The sequence below is a fragment of the Eutrema salsugineum genome, unplaced genomic scaffold, assembly GCF_000478725.1.
Source record: "Eutrema salsugineum unplaced genomic scaffold, Eutsalg1_0 scaffold_13, whole genome shotgun sequence".
Classification (NCBI taxonomy): domain Eukaryota; kingdom Viridiplantae; phylum Streptophyta; class Magnoliopsida; order Brassicales; family Brassicaceae; genus Eutrema; species Eutrema salsugineum.
Genome location: NW_006256885.1, coordinates 4,911,471 through 4,924,776, shown reverse-complemented (window position 1 = coordinate 4,924,776; position 13,306 = coordinate 4,911,471). Strand labels below are relative to the sequence as shown.

Here is a 13,306-nt window from a genome sequence, read left to right as displayed (position 1 = left end):
ATAGTGAAGTTGTTCTAGATGGGAGTGCATGCATGGAGCTGAGATTTAGCTTTCACGTCTTGTCCTAAGCCAAACTATCACTAGACTATACTGAGGCACATATATATATATATGATTCAGATTTAGGTGTCATCGATATCTTTTTAAACTAGCCATCTATCAATGTCGATATAGAGTACTTCTTTACTGTTTTTCATCAGCAAATTTTCGTAAATGGAGTACCACAGATTATTATAATCATGATTCATGTCCGACCCTATGCTAAACCCCAACAAACTAAGGCGTCGATCAGGGGTGCAAATTGTAGATAAGTGGTATTTCATATTCACATATACCTGATAATAATTTTCTAGAGAGTAAATGTATCAAATTATTAAAATGGTAAAGGCGTAAAGAACAAAACTAAAAATATCTAGAAAATAAAGTTAGACTTCAAGAGATGAAACCTAACATTGTTTTGGTGAATAATATTATAGCTAGTATCCAGTTTTCCGAGAAGGATACGAACTACGAACTATACTAAATTGGTCTCATATTTCAAGATAATAATAAAAAACCCCAGCAAATTTTAACCGTATGATTTTTAACTGATGATGCGAAGGGATAAACCCCAATTTGTCTTCCACGCACACAGTTGTTTAATCGCACTTTGTTTCCAATTAACACACATAATTATTAGTTAAAGAATGAACACACATAATATTAAGTGTTTATTCTAAACTCAATCGCATTTGGATTTTCTCGTTAAAGGAATTGTATTGTAAACAGTATAATTTTAGAATATTAGTTTCCTCACGGTGAATCGTACGACTAATGGTGTAATTTTTTTCCAATAGTACGAACTAGCGTACATCAATTGCTTTTATATACTTTAGAAACAATCCAACAAATCTCAATTATTGTGATTCTAACGTCTAACCACATGTGTATCTTAGTTTAAGAGGGAGAGAGATACGCGTTTTAAGAGTGTTTTCTCATTAGTATGAATGTACAAACTTACAAATAATTTTAATATACAAGTGCGAATTATCAAACTACTACTGTATTTCACTAACTAACACTCTTAACAAATTAGATTATATAACCACCTCAATCTAGCAAACGACAACTAATAAAACACACCAATTTTGTTTTTTTTATAGGATACAAAATCTTAAATAGCACACTCACTGACTAACACGTCTGCTTCTTCTAATCTTCTATATTTACGCACACACAACCTCGTTGAACAAAACACAACACTTCATCAATACACATAAAATATCACAAAACATGACAAAGCTCATCCTTATCCTCGCCGCACAAATCCTCCTCCTCGCCGCCCTTGCTTCCGCCGGAGACGATGGAGACTTCGCAAGAACCATTAACCAAAAACATCTCGGCCTCCACAAAGAAGAGAAACTCACCCATTTCCGAGTTTATTGGCACAACTCGGTAAAAGGTCGAAACCCTAGCGCCGTCATGATCCAACAGCCTGTCTCGAACTCCTCTTTGTTCGGGTCGATCACCATGATGGACGATCCATTAACAACAGATGTGCCAAGGAATTCGACTGTGGTGGGCCAGGCCCAAGGTTTCTATGCAGGAGCGGTGCAAGGAGAGATAGGCTTCTTGATGGCGATGAATTTCGTTTTCAAGACAGGGAAGTACAATGGGAGTACGATCGCGATTCTTGGTCGGAACACGATTTACTCGAAGGTTAGGGAAATGCCGGTGGTCGGGGGAAGTGGAATCTTCCGGTTCGCTAGAGGCTATGTCGAGGCTCGCACCAAGTTCTTCGATTTCAAGTCCGGTGTTGCCATAGTTGAGTACAATTGTTACGTCTTGCACTACTGATATAATTATGTTTGTAAATGTTTTATTGTGATTTTATTACTTACGTAACATTTGTATTTGACTGAGTGTTGTTGTTAATCGTGGTTTGTTTGTTTGTTTGTTTTTTTTTTTTTTTGAAACCTTTAATTGTGGTTTGTTGCATGTCCTGTTTGTGTGGTCTGATCACGATCGTTGATGGGGTTTGTTGTTCGGGTTATATTAATATATCGTAATAGTTTGATTTTATATATACAAAATAAAAAGTCGTCGTTTATACATAAAACTGACCAATTGGGTCAAATTAAGTGGCATAAAGACTCTCTATTCCGTGCTAAAAGATTTGAAAAATCATTAATTGATTAGTAATCTACATAATTAAGTTTGTGATATGAAACAAAAAATGAATGATTAAGGCTTTAAGCCAATAACTAGCTAATCAAACCTTACACCATTAATTAAAATTTGTCGTCTTCTTTTTTTTTTTAATGAAGAAACAATCTTTTAATTTGTTTTTTAATGGGATATTATATATACATTAACCTTTGCATGAAAAATGATGGTTTTCTCCATAAAAAAAGCTCTAGATCCAGAAGGTCTTAATTGACTTAAGCCAATCTCATGCCTCTACTTTAGTTTGGAAAAGAAAATTATTCAAAATAGTAAATATATATTCATAGTTATTTTTTGTTAAAGAAATCATAGTGAGAAAAGTAACCTCATTTTCTTCATTAACAAAATCGTGTGAACGGTTTGTTTCCATTAATCGCAGGTCACGGGCCCGTCGTGTGGTTCATTCGCATTACTAGAGTCCGCGCTTCGCGCGGATTTTATTTTATATTTTTATGTATTTTATATTTTTATATGTTTTTTTTTTAAAAATAATCTGTTGGATAAATTTTTTATAGTTTAATAGTTTTTTTTCTATATTTGCATTGTACAATCCTTATTAGTGTTTGTATATAATAACAAATTTTCTTAATTATGTTATTAATTTCTGTTAATTTTTTTTATTTCATGTACTTTTATATATTGTCTCTCACTATTGTGTGATTTTTATTACAGTATTAAATTTTTTTTTTTTTGTTAATGCTCTACACGTTGCGCAGTAATAATTTTTAATCATTTATTTTTACCTTTTTTTGAAATTTAAACATCATATTTATCCATTTTTGTTAATTTTTTTCTTCTTCTTCATTTTTATATTTTCATATTTTGATATCTTTATCTTCTGTTCTCTTTCTTTGTTTTCATATTTTTCAAAATTCTTTTTCATCAGTTTTGTGTTCTTTTTTTTATTATTCATATTCCTCTTCATGGTCTTTAATTTCTATTCGTTTTCATCTTTTTAATATCTTCTGTTTTTGTATTTTGATTTTTCTTCTTCCTTCTATTTTTTTTTATTATTTTTCATTATTTTTGCTTTTTTTTAATTATCATCATTTTAAAACATTTTTTCAATTTAATAATTTATTATTTTTAAAAATATATATATATTTAATCCAGTTAGTATTACAATGTTTTTAATTATTAATATCTAATTATCACTTATTTTTTATTTATACTATAATTTTTTTAATTTAATTTAATTTATACTAAATATATTAATAACAAACATTAATATATTTATTAAATGCATACTTTAAATATACTTAAATGTTAAGTTTTATGAGTTTGCTGATGTGGATAATAGAGAAAACTCTCTCATTATATAATAGATTATTTGTTCTTAATTTCCATTTTTTTCTAATTACAGTATTATTTTTTATTTAAACATTAGGAAATTTATTTAATTTTTCCGTTTTTGTTTCTTTCACGAAAAACGTGAAAAAGCTTCACAAATAGCTGACGTGGCATAAATACCGCCTTTTTTCCATCAACTCTCTCTCCATTTTGGGGATTTTCATCCATAACTTTTCTTCATCGCAACCGAACCGGCGAACCCTAATTGCCCAAATCAAATTTCTCATCGGAAAATCGATCTCTGATTATATTTCTCATCGCTCTCCAAATCCGACATGAGCCAGACCGTCGTTCTTGGAGGACTATAATGATCGGACTATTAGAGTCCCGTCTCGATTGCATGGGGTTTGAGCTATGCCTGAGCTTCGCCGTGGAGTCCGCCGTGGCCGTGGTACTGATTCTGTAGCTTTGAATCAGCTTGCCCAAAAGCCCACAGACAAGAAACAGAGGAAGAGTACCGGTAAAACCCGGAAAACGGTTCCCGTCGGCGTTACAGAAGCCGCCGAGAGGCCAAGGACGAGATTGGCGGCGAGAAAATTGAAGGAGGAAGATAAGGTTATCCCTAAGGAGACTCCGGTTGTCGTACTTTCCAAGGGTAACGATATCGATAAGAAGAAAGGTAAAGAGGTAGTCGGTGAAGAAGAGAAGAAAGTTATGGCAATTGGTAACGATAGTGGTGGCTCTAACAAGGCGGCTGCGCAGGAAGAAGAAGGAAATACTGCACCTTTCCCTGAGAGGGTAATTTTTCTCTCTGATTTATTTGTTTGATTGTTTTTCAATTTGAGAATCGTATATTGCCGGAGGTTAACAATGTAGAGCTTTGGTGTAATGTTTTCCTTGCCTTTTGTTTATGCCCATCGAGCTTTTGCTGTTCTATTTTGGCTGGTTTGGGGCTACTGGACTTCGCAAGAGGGTTTTTTTGTTCGATCTAATTGTAGACTTACTTTCCCTCTTTCCATGTTAATGACTAACGATCCTATCTCTTATCAGGTCCAAGTTGGAGGATCACCACTATATAAGGTTGAGAGAAAGCTGGGGAAGGGTGGTTTTGGACAAGTATTCGTGGGACGTCGTATTAGCGCTGGTAATGAACGTAGTGCAGGAGCTAGCATCTTGGAGGTAATGTAACTCAGTCTACCTTACTACTGAGGTGGATTGTCACCACAAGGATCCTGTTACTAGTGTAATCGTGTTAACATTGTCTCACATCTCCAATTTCTTTTACAGGTTGCTCTTAAGTTTGAGCACCGAAGCAGCAAGGGTTGCAACTATGGCCCTCCACATGAGTGGCAGGTGTACAAGTGGGTGTTCGATTCTCTCATCTTTCTTGCTATGTTTATAAAATTCATTTACCGGCGCTTTTAGGTGCTTCCTTGAGTTAAAATGTGAAACCAGCATTTCCTTTTATTGTGAACAGCACCTTGGGTGGCAGCCATGGAGTCCCTAGAGTACATTTCAAAGGGAGGCAAGGAGACTATTATGTTATGGTATTGGATCCCCCCTTTCACTTTTCTCCTTTCTGATTTTCTCCTGCTAGTATCATTTATGGTAGATTCTATTTATTGGCATCAGGTTATGGACATGCTCGGGCCGAGCTTATGGGATATTTGGAATACTTCAGGGCAAGCGTGAGTCTCCATTACACAACCTTGGAAAATTCTTGTCTTTTCATAAATAATTAATTTACTTTTCTCATACATGAAGATCCAAAATTTATTTGGTGTCTCTCGGAACTGTGACATGAATTTGTTGTTGTTCCCTGTTTTAAATAATGAGACTTGGTACATCAATCCATACTGAGTAAACTTAGCTTTTATAAATCCAGGACTGATTGACAAGTGACTGTTCTAACGATTCTTCTCACTTTCTCTTAGCAGAATGTCCTCGGAAATGGTAGCTTGCATTGCAGTTGAATCACTGTCCATCCTTGAAAAGATGCATGCAAAAGGGTTTGTATTGATTTGTTTCTTTTGTAATTTTCTTGGTGGACTGAGGGTCCTTCCCATATCTGTTTTGAGCTTGGGGACCTCTAAGTTCTTATGTTTTCTCTCTGTTAACTAGCCTAACAAGTCATGATTTGCTTTGGTTTCAGCTATGTGCATGGAGATGTTAAGCCAGAAAATTTCTTACTCGGCCAGCCTTCAACGTCTCAAGAGAAAAAGTTGTTTCTTGTTGATTTGGGACTAGGTTGGTTAATTTTACTTTCTCTGTGATTTTTCATAGGACTTTTGTCACTTTTCTCACATTTAACGAACTTTTCAGCAACAAAGTGGAGAGAAGGTGGTAGCGGACAACATGTTGAGTATGATCAACGTCCCGATATGTTTAGGTAATAATTTTTCAACTGTTAATTCTGATTTTTGTATTCGCTGTTACTCTTTTCTTGAATCTTCCTCTCCTTTTATTTTTGTAGGGGGACAGTTAGATACGCAAGTGCACACGCTCACTTGGGGAGAACTGCTAGCAGAAGGGATGATCTTGAATCATTGGCATATACACTGATCTTCCTCCACCGAGGTAGACTGCCATGGCAAGGATATCAGGTACTGCAGACCTATCTTTTTGTTTGTAGAATGATGTTGTTAGCATGCTTCCTTCTCTGCTAATTCTTCTCCTGCTCAATTTTCAGGGAGATAACAAGTCATTCTTAGTTTGCAAGAAGAAGATGGCAACATCGCCGGATATGCTTTGTTGTTTCTGTCCACCTCCTTTCAAGCAATTTCTTGAGATTGTGGTAAATATGAAATTTGATGAGGAACCCAACTATGGTAAGTTAGTATCTTTGTTTCAAGACCTTTTGGGGGAAAATCCGGCAATTAGGCCTATAAACACAGAGGGTGCTCAAAAGGTGACGCTTTCATGCTTGTCATCCTTGCTTTTCTTTCCTATTAAGTAGTCATCTTGTAGTTGTTGTCTGACCCTTGTATTTGTTTTTTTTTTTTTTTTGTGCTAGATCATTTTTCAAGTTGGACAGAAGCGAGGTAGGTTGAGCATTGGGGAAGAAGAAGAAGATGCTCCTAGGAAAAAAGTCCGTTTAGGAGTCCCTGCAACACAATGGATATCAATTTACAATGCCAGGCAACCGATGAAGCAGAGGTAAAAAAGTTCATGGTTAATTATACAGTTAATGTACTTGACCTGTCCACTGCCTCCAGTTGGAAGTCAGATTTCTGACTGGGACTGCGTTTGTGTCTCAAGTGGCTTGTTGGTTTATGGACTTCGATTATGTGTCTATAGTGAGAAAATTTTGGACTGACAATCTTCTTGTACAACCAGGTATCATTATAATGTGGCAGATATAAGGCTGGCACAGCATATTGAGAGAGGTATCGCAGATGGTTTGTTAATAAGCTGTGTATCATCATGTTCGAATCTATGGGCATTAATAATGGATGCCGGAACTGGCTTTACAAACCAAGTCTACGAACTCTCTCCTGTCTTCTTGCATAAGGTGATCCAATGGTTCCCTGTCAATTTTCTTTAGGTCCGTGTTCTGTCAAGATGATCTTATATGAAAGTAAACTTTGTTCTGTTTCAGGAATGGATAATGGAACAGTGGGAGAAGAATTACTACATAAGTTCTATTGCTGGTGCAAACAACGGAAGCTCCTTAGTTGTCATGTCAAAAGGTATATATGCTTTCATGAAAACTTTTATATGCTTTCTTCATGAATTGTATAATTATTAACTAGTCTCCGAATTTGTGGATTTTTGTCTATAACCATGGCTGGCTCTTTAGCATGCAAATCATTGCTCTTTAGCATGCAAATCATTTATGGCTTATTCTATAATTTGTTTTAAATTTGGTTTTGAAGGCACTCAGTATACCCAGCAGTCTTACAAAGTTAGCGATTCATTCCCGTTCAAGTGGATAAACAAGAAGTGGAAAGAAGGCTTCCATGTAACCTCAATGGCAACAGCTGGAAGCCGATGGGGCGTTGTTATGTCCCGCAATTCTGGCTATAGTGAGCAGGTTAGACTTCACCGATTTCAATGGTTTTCTTATGATGGCTTTCTTCCTCTTCCTCTTTGGATTTTTCGTGATTTCTAAATTCTTCTCCATTGTCTGCTTACCTCTCTCTACAGGTTGTGGAACTTGATTTTCTGTATCCGAGTGAAGGCATCCACAGGCGTTGGGATGGTGGATTCAGAATCACATCAACAGCAGCAACAACCGATCAAGCTGCTCTAATTCTAAGCATCCCACGGCGTAGACTGGTCGATGAGACACAAGAGACGTTGCGTACCTCTCAATTCCCCAGCACGCATGTCAAGGTGAGTAGAGTAGCTCATTTCATCTTAAAGATAACTAATATCTGAGTTATTTTCTCCCTTCCCATCAATACCTGAGATCTTGTGCATTGTTTTGCCTTTCGTTGTACAGGAAAAATGGGGAAAGAATCTCTACCTCGCTTCGTTAAGCTATGGCCGAACTGTATCTTGAAACTTATTAGTAAAAATGTTGGAGGACGAGAGAACGATGCTTCTCAGTCTCTGCTCGTAGTCCTTATCCAACCCTCTTGCCTCTCAGGCTCTGTTGTGGTATTTTTTTTTGGTTTTCCGTTGAATTGTGAAGCAAAAATATGGTGATTGTGTTGTTTTCTACACTTCAATTGTGAAGTAGCGAGGCATAATCACCAATTTAGCTTCACATTTCCTTCTACACTGCTATTTAATTTTATATCAAGAAGAGATATATTTGTTACCAATTATATAACAACTTCTTTGGTTGTCCAGTAGTGTAACCGAATTATCGAATTCACAACAAAGTAGGCTTTACGTATTCTTCATTGTTCTCTCCATACACGACCTGATATCTTCAACTTCAGTTCCTTGCTGTTGTTGTTGTCGGTAGAGATGATCAAAGCTAACTTCCGAGTGATGATTAAGCCGTCTTGACTATCACGAACCGTTTTGTGACTCTCACGTAAGCTTCTAGGCACGCCTTGCCATGCCAGCTTTCTGCCATTGCCACTGACCTCCAATGTGTAGCTGAATCTCATTGCTTCTTGTTCATCTCCCATAAACTGCACGAAGGCTATGTACATTGGGGTTTTTCTCATGTGAAATGCTGCGAAGTATAAGCAGAATTGTCGACCGAAACAGTCTAGAAGCTGCAGCCAATGTTTTGTGAGAAGGGGAGAGAAAATTAACAAATTTGCAGCACCAGGGCAAGAGAAAAAGATAGTGTAAAGTAAAAAACAACTTACAGTTAACATCCAAGTCGCATGATGAAGATGTTTAGGATTATGATGAACATATCTATGACTGAAACTACGCCCATCATGCATTTCAACATGATGATCATTCCTTAGATGCAGAAGCAGCCACTGAATATCTCCTGTGACATTACACTTGGATCCGGAATAGGGACAATTGTACGGCCTCTTCTTAGGGTTCTCAACGTTGAGCTCTTCGGTTTTGTCATTGGGACACTGTAGTAAGAAGATCTGTGTTATGCACTTGTCTTCTTATCATTCTAGTATACCTATATGATATGATATATACATACCTGGTAGGTTATAGAGGACATCTGGTTTATACAAACTGGGAAATCGAGTGACTCATGGGCCTGAGATTCAATCTGAAGGTCATTGATTCGATGTTCCATATCGCCGGAATTCAAGAAAAAAACTCGAGGCAAGAGATGAAGTGAAAGAGGAGGAAGGTGTCATCATGTATGTATGTAATCAACGTGTACAAACATAGGTACGTTTAGGTTGATTCAAGTTTCAGCTTTCAATTATTGAAGACAACGTGGAGTAAATGGTGAAATAGAAGAGTTGGCTCCGGAGATTGCGTGAAAGAACTTGATTTTAGGGGAGAAAATAAATACAAACAAAACCCCTATATTGTATGACTTGAGATTGAAATAACAATTTAGTCAAGGTTCTTGGTTACACGACACCCTGAGTTGTCATAACAAGTATCCATCCAATGGGATCTTGCAAGTTGTAAAACCATCCATTTCAGATGCCACTTGGACAAATGTGTCTAAACCAAATCAAATCATTGTATTTTCATGAAACCTAAAGGCTGCTGATTGATCTTTAGACATTGCACGAGGAAAAAAAAAAAAAATCCCAAATATGAAAGATCTTGCCTGCAACAGTACATTGATTCCTCAGTTTCAGATAAACCCAGTACCGCAAGAACCTAAGCAGAAAGTTGGAGAAAATCGAGTCTAAATACAGGAACTATGGATCCGATAAAAGCTTAAAAGATTATGTCTCTATCCTCCTTGAAACTTGTTGTAAGAAGAGAGAACTGTCATAAAGGCATTGAAATACCTGCAATTCCGGAGAAAAGGTTCATGTCAATGTATTGAACTAATCAAAACCAACCTTGGATTTATGTTATGAGTTGATCGGCTCAGATGCACACACACACACAAAGAGTTAAGGTTCATCAGATTCAAAAATGGCTATACTTATATCACAAAATTCTGATGCTGTTAAGTTTGTCAAGTGAAAAACTTATGCTTGTCCATACACAAAGAGTTTCCAATTGAGGCATCATTCATCATAGTTATCGCCACGTAGACAGTAAAGATACAGTTTCAACACAGAGAAACAACAGAATGGGATATGAGTGTTGATAAACACATGTAAAGTAAACACACATGGTAGGGCAGTTCCAATGCTCTAATCTTCGGCCAGTAAGAAGATGAATATCGAAAGACAAAGAAGAAGAAGAAGAAAAGACTGACCTTGAGGAACTAATCCCCAGCTCTTGGATTCAATTGACAAACTTGATACCAGCCTGGACGATGCTATAGCATTGTGAAGAGGTATCATCGAACTCAACTCCACTGGTAATCTGTAAAAAAGGATTTGTGAATTCCTTAGAAAGATTCAGATTTCAGACAATGAGCAACTAATCGACACAGAGTCCCTCATTTCAAAGCTGATACCCCAAAGACTTATGATCATAATCGCTGATTGATTGAAAGACGACTAGTTGCTGAGGATTTAAGATAAAAAAAGTTTTTTTTTTTCAGCCATTGACAGCGAAATCAAACAAAACACAGACCTTGAAGATCGACTGAGACGACTAGTTGCTGAGGACGGTGATGCAGATTTGACGGGAGATGGGAGTGATGAAACATTGCCATTCTTGTTGCTGAGATTTTGGCATAGAGGCTTTATCCGAGAAGAGAATCTGCCTAACATTTTCGAAAACGCCATCGCCTTGGAAATCTCAGGGCTTAAGATTTTCGAAAATAATCAGATGAGATTATACATTTTAGGGCTTAAGGGGTTTCTGGTCTGTTTCCCGGGTCGGGTTATGGGTCAGGCAATAAAATATAAACTGAAGAAGAGAATAAAACAAGAATTGACTATTGAGGAAATCAATTCTCAATTTCGGAATCTAATTTAGCCATTCTCTCGGTCTCATTCTTATCGTAATCTCTCGAGCGTGGTTTCCCCAAAGAAGGTGTCAAAAATCCGAATCTGCGAGCTCTGAATTCGTAACCCTTGATGTAAAAATTCAAACTTTCGTATCCCTGATTCTCGTTCGATCAAACAAAAATTTTCTTCGATTTCTGCTCAAATTCTCGTAATTACTGATTCAATTTTCATTGTATATGTGTATTTATTGAAGTTCTTCTTGATCAGCGGAATCAATCTTCGAAAGATCGATCTTTGAGTATGGGAACAAGAGGCAATCGTGTGGGAGAAAGATGGAACGAGATGGGTTGTGAAGAAAAATCGAGCGTGATTGAGGAAGAGATCAAAAGGGTTAGCAAACTTCCTTCAAACAGTGTTTATGCAGTTCATCGTCTCAAGGTTCTCAACAAAATCAGCGAGCTTTTATCTGTCCAAGTAAGTAAAAATCTCATGCTTGGATGAGCAAGATGATATAACTGTGTATGAAAGCACTTTAAATATGCTTTCGAGTGATGAGCATTTTCGTTTCGTTGTTTTGACAGAGAACATTGTCGCAAGAGAAGGAATTAGAGTTGCTATTCACACAGCTCTCTCTGTGAAAGAAAGAAAAAAAAAACCTGAGTTTTTGTATGTATAATGGTGAGTGAGGAAGTTCCTTAAGAAAATTGCGGTTTGTTATAATTGGATTATATATGGTCTATTTACTAATGTGATTGTACCTTTTCACTCAAGATTGCAGGTTGATCAATGGGGTTGTTTTACGAATGGCAATCTAAACTCCAAGCTGATTCCTTAAGAAGTTGGTGTTTATGGTTACACCAAAACAAAAGTTGGGTTTTCATTGTATGTTTTTTAGTTTTCCTTATAAGGACATGTGCGTGTGTGTGGCATTTAGTGGTCTCTGTGACTGTCTTTTTATAGAAACCATCTGTTCTTTGACTGCCCATTCACCTCAGAGATTTGGACTAATCTAGCAGCAGGAGTTCTTGGAAATGATTTCACCTGTGACTGGGAACAAATACTAACAATCTTATCTCGTCGAAATCAGAGGTTGGTGCAAAGCTTCATGGCCAAGTATCTACGTCAAATCACCTTATACCATCTATGGTGTGAACGCAACAGAAGGCGGCATGGCGATTCACACTCAGACCCCGCAACAACTGATCAAATCGATTGGTAAAGGAATGAAAAATAGATTCAACTCTATTCGTCAACTTGGTGACAAAAAATACGAAGAAGGTTTCAAATTCTGGATAGCTTATAGGATCATAAACTAAAACTAATATCATTGCACAATGTAATAGGTTTTATTTTTTGGTTTTGATTTGCTACCATCTCAGATGTAAAAGCGTTTTTCTTTGTAATAAATTTAACATTTTTTCAATAAAAAATGTTCACCATTAATTCCTAAAGACGATTTTGATTAACCTTGATAATCCATTATATTTTTGCTTAGGCATTTTTTTTTAGAAGGAAATAAAAGGTTTGGTGATATTATTGGCTAAATATTACACTCCATAAATCATCAAATTATAAGGTTTTACCTTACTCTTGCTTCTTACCAAGGTAACATAAACAATCGCAATTTATATAGTTTTTCTTTTTTTGTTGAGATTCCAACATAACAAGAATTAAGAACAGTTATTACAAGGAGAGGCTCAAAATTAAATTAATTACATGGATTTCTAGTCACTATAGTGAACCTAAAATTTTTGGAAGGTTTTATTTGTGTGGAAATTTTCAATTTATCTTGGATTACCTGTATAGGCTTTATTGCCAAGTCTGAATTTGGGAAATGGTTTTTCACTCATTTATTTGGATTAGTTTTTAAAAATCCCAACAATAAACCTCCAATTCAAAAAGTATTAGGTATGACTTAAAGAAATGTGATTACCACATTTTATTCCTTGTACTATTTTTGCACAGTTTCATGATAAATGATGCTGTTGAAAATGTAAAATCTACAATTGCTTTTATTCAAAATATATATTTAATAATATAGTGTTTACTATTTTTTTTCAGTCATATCTATATTTCAAAGAGAGCTAAGCAACAACAGGGCTCGAGAATCAGATCTATCTTGTCAGAAGTTTGGACATCAGAGCAGACATGATTTGGGAGGTTTCTACTACATTGGCCTTCCACAACAAACATTTTTCACCGTGCGAGAAAAGAGTTTGCGGCTTTGAGTGAGATCATTGATAAAAAGACAAAGGAAAAGGAGTTTTACCCATTTGTGGACATACTCATTCTTCAGGTAAAAGTGAAATGTGGTCGTTTTGCAATGGTTTTTGCTACGGAGAATGAAACGAAGAACATACTGGACTTAATGAAGATTGCAAGAGACTCTTTGTCTTAAG

At 36.3% G+C, this 13,306-nt stretch overlaps 5 protein-coding genes across 9 annotated transcripts; 3 read left to right on the top strand and 2 right to left on the bottom strand.

Moving 5' to 3' along the window:
- The first annotated feature begins 1,191 nt into the window (after positions 1 to 1,191).
- LOC18025283 (dirigent protein 8) lies at positions 1,192 to 1,945 on the top strand. Its single transcript, XM_006407125.2, has one exon. It carries the CDS (start codon positions 1,273 to 1,275, stop codon positions 1,834 to 1,836), a length of 564 nt encoding a protein of 187 aa, XP_006407188.1. The 5' UTR covers positions 1,192 to 1,272; the 3' UTR covers positions 1,837 to 1,945.
- Positions 1,946 to 3,696: 1,751 nt separating this feature from the next.
- LOC18025282 (casein kinase 1-like protein HD16) lies at positions 3,697 to 8,338 on the top strand. The gene is made up of 16 exons (XM_006407124.2): positions 3,697 to 4,293; positions 4,546 to 4,674; positions 4,783 to 4,856; positions 4,973 to 5,042; positions 5,128 to 5,183; positions 5,433 to 5,504; positions 5,648 to 5,742; positions 5,818 to 5,884; positions 5,969 to 6,098; positions 6,185 to 6,403; positions 6,509 to 6,651; positions 6,832 to 7,006; positions 7,094 to 7,184; positions 7,371 to 7,528; positions 7,642 to 7,830; positions 7,940 to 8,338. Exons 1-16 carry the CDS (start codon positions 3,910 to 3,912, stop codon positions 7,997 to 7,999), a joined length of 2,112 nt encoding a protein of 703 aa, XP_006407187.1. The 5' UTR covers positions 3,697 to 3,909; the 3' UTR covers positions 8,000 to 8,338.
- On the bottom strand, positions 8,255 to 9,357 carry LOC18025281 (probable inactive E3 ubiquitin-protein ligase SINAT6). Of its 2 annotated transcripts, XM_006407123.2 has the most exons (3): positions 9,068 to 9,357; positions 8,766 to 8,990; positions 8,255 to 8,669 (listed from the first exon to the last, which is right to left on the bottom strand). In XM_006407123.2, the coding sequence occupies exons 1-3, from the start codon at positions 9,164 to 9,166 to the stop codon at positions 8,343 to 8,345; spliced, it is 651 nt and encodes a 216-aa protein (XP_006407186.1). In that variant the 5' UTR covers positions 9,167 to 9,357; the 3' UTR covers positions 8,255 to 8,342. The 2 variants fall into 2 exon arrangements, with proteins under 2 accessions (XP_006407186.1, XP_024014889.1); XM_024159121.1 differs by having other exon boundaries at positions 8,261 to 8,990; positions 9,068 to 9,224.
- Positions 9,358 to 9,523: 166 nt separating this feature from the next.
- LOC18025280 lies at positions 9,524 to 10,831 on the bottom strand. The gene is made up of 3 exons (XM_006407122.2): positions 10,588 to 10,831; positions 10,265 to 10,374; positions 9,524 to 9,845 (listed from the first exon to the last, which is right to left on the bottom strand). Exons 1-3 carry the CDS (start codon positions 10,740 to 10,742, stop codon positions 9,826 to 9,828), a joined length of 285 nt encoding a protein of 94 aa, XP_006407185.1. The 5' UTR covers positions 10,743 to 10,831; the 3' UTR covers positions 9,524 to 9,825.
- Positions 10,832 to 10,892: 61 nt separating this feature from the next.
- LOC18025279 lies at positions 10,893 to 12,341 on the top strand. 4 transcript variants are annotated; one of them, XM_006407120.2, is made up of 4 exons: positions 10,893 to 11,038; positions 11,175 to 11,381; positions 11,489 to 11,585; positions 11,686 to 12,341. In XM_006407120.2, the coding sequence occupies exons 2-3, from the start codon at positions 11,208 to 11,210 to the stop codon at positions 11,543 to 11,545; spliced, it is 231 nt and encodes a 76-aa protein (XP_006407183.1). In that variant the 5' UTR covers positions 10,893 to 11,038; positions 11,175 to 11,207; the 3' UTR covers positions 11,546 to 11,585; positions 11,686 to 12,341. The 4 variants fall into 4 exon arrangements, with proteins under 4 accessions (XP_006407183.1, XP_024015393.1, XP_024015392.1 ...); XM_024159625.1 differs by having other exon boundaries at positions 11,679 to 12,341; XM_024159624.1 differs by having other exon boundaries at positions 11,161 to 11,381.
- Positions 12,342 to 13,306: the final 965 nt, after the last annotated feature.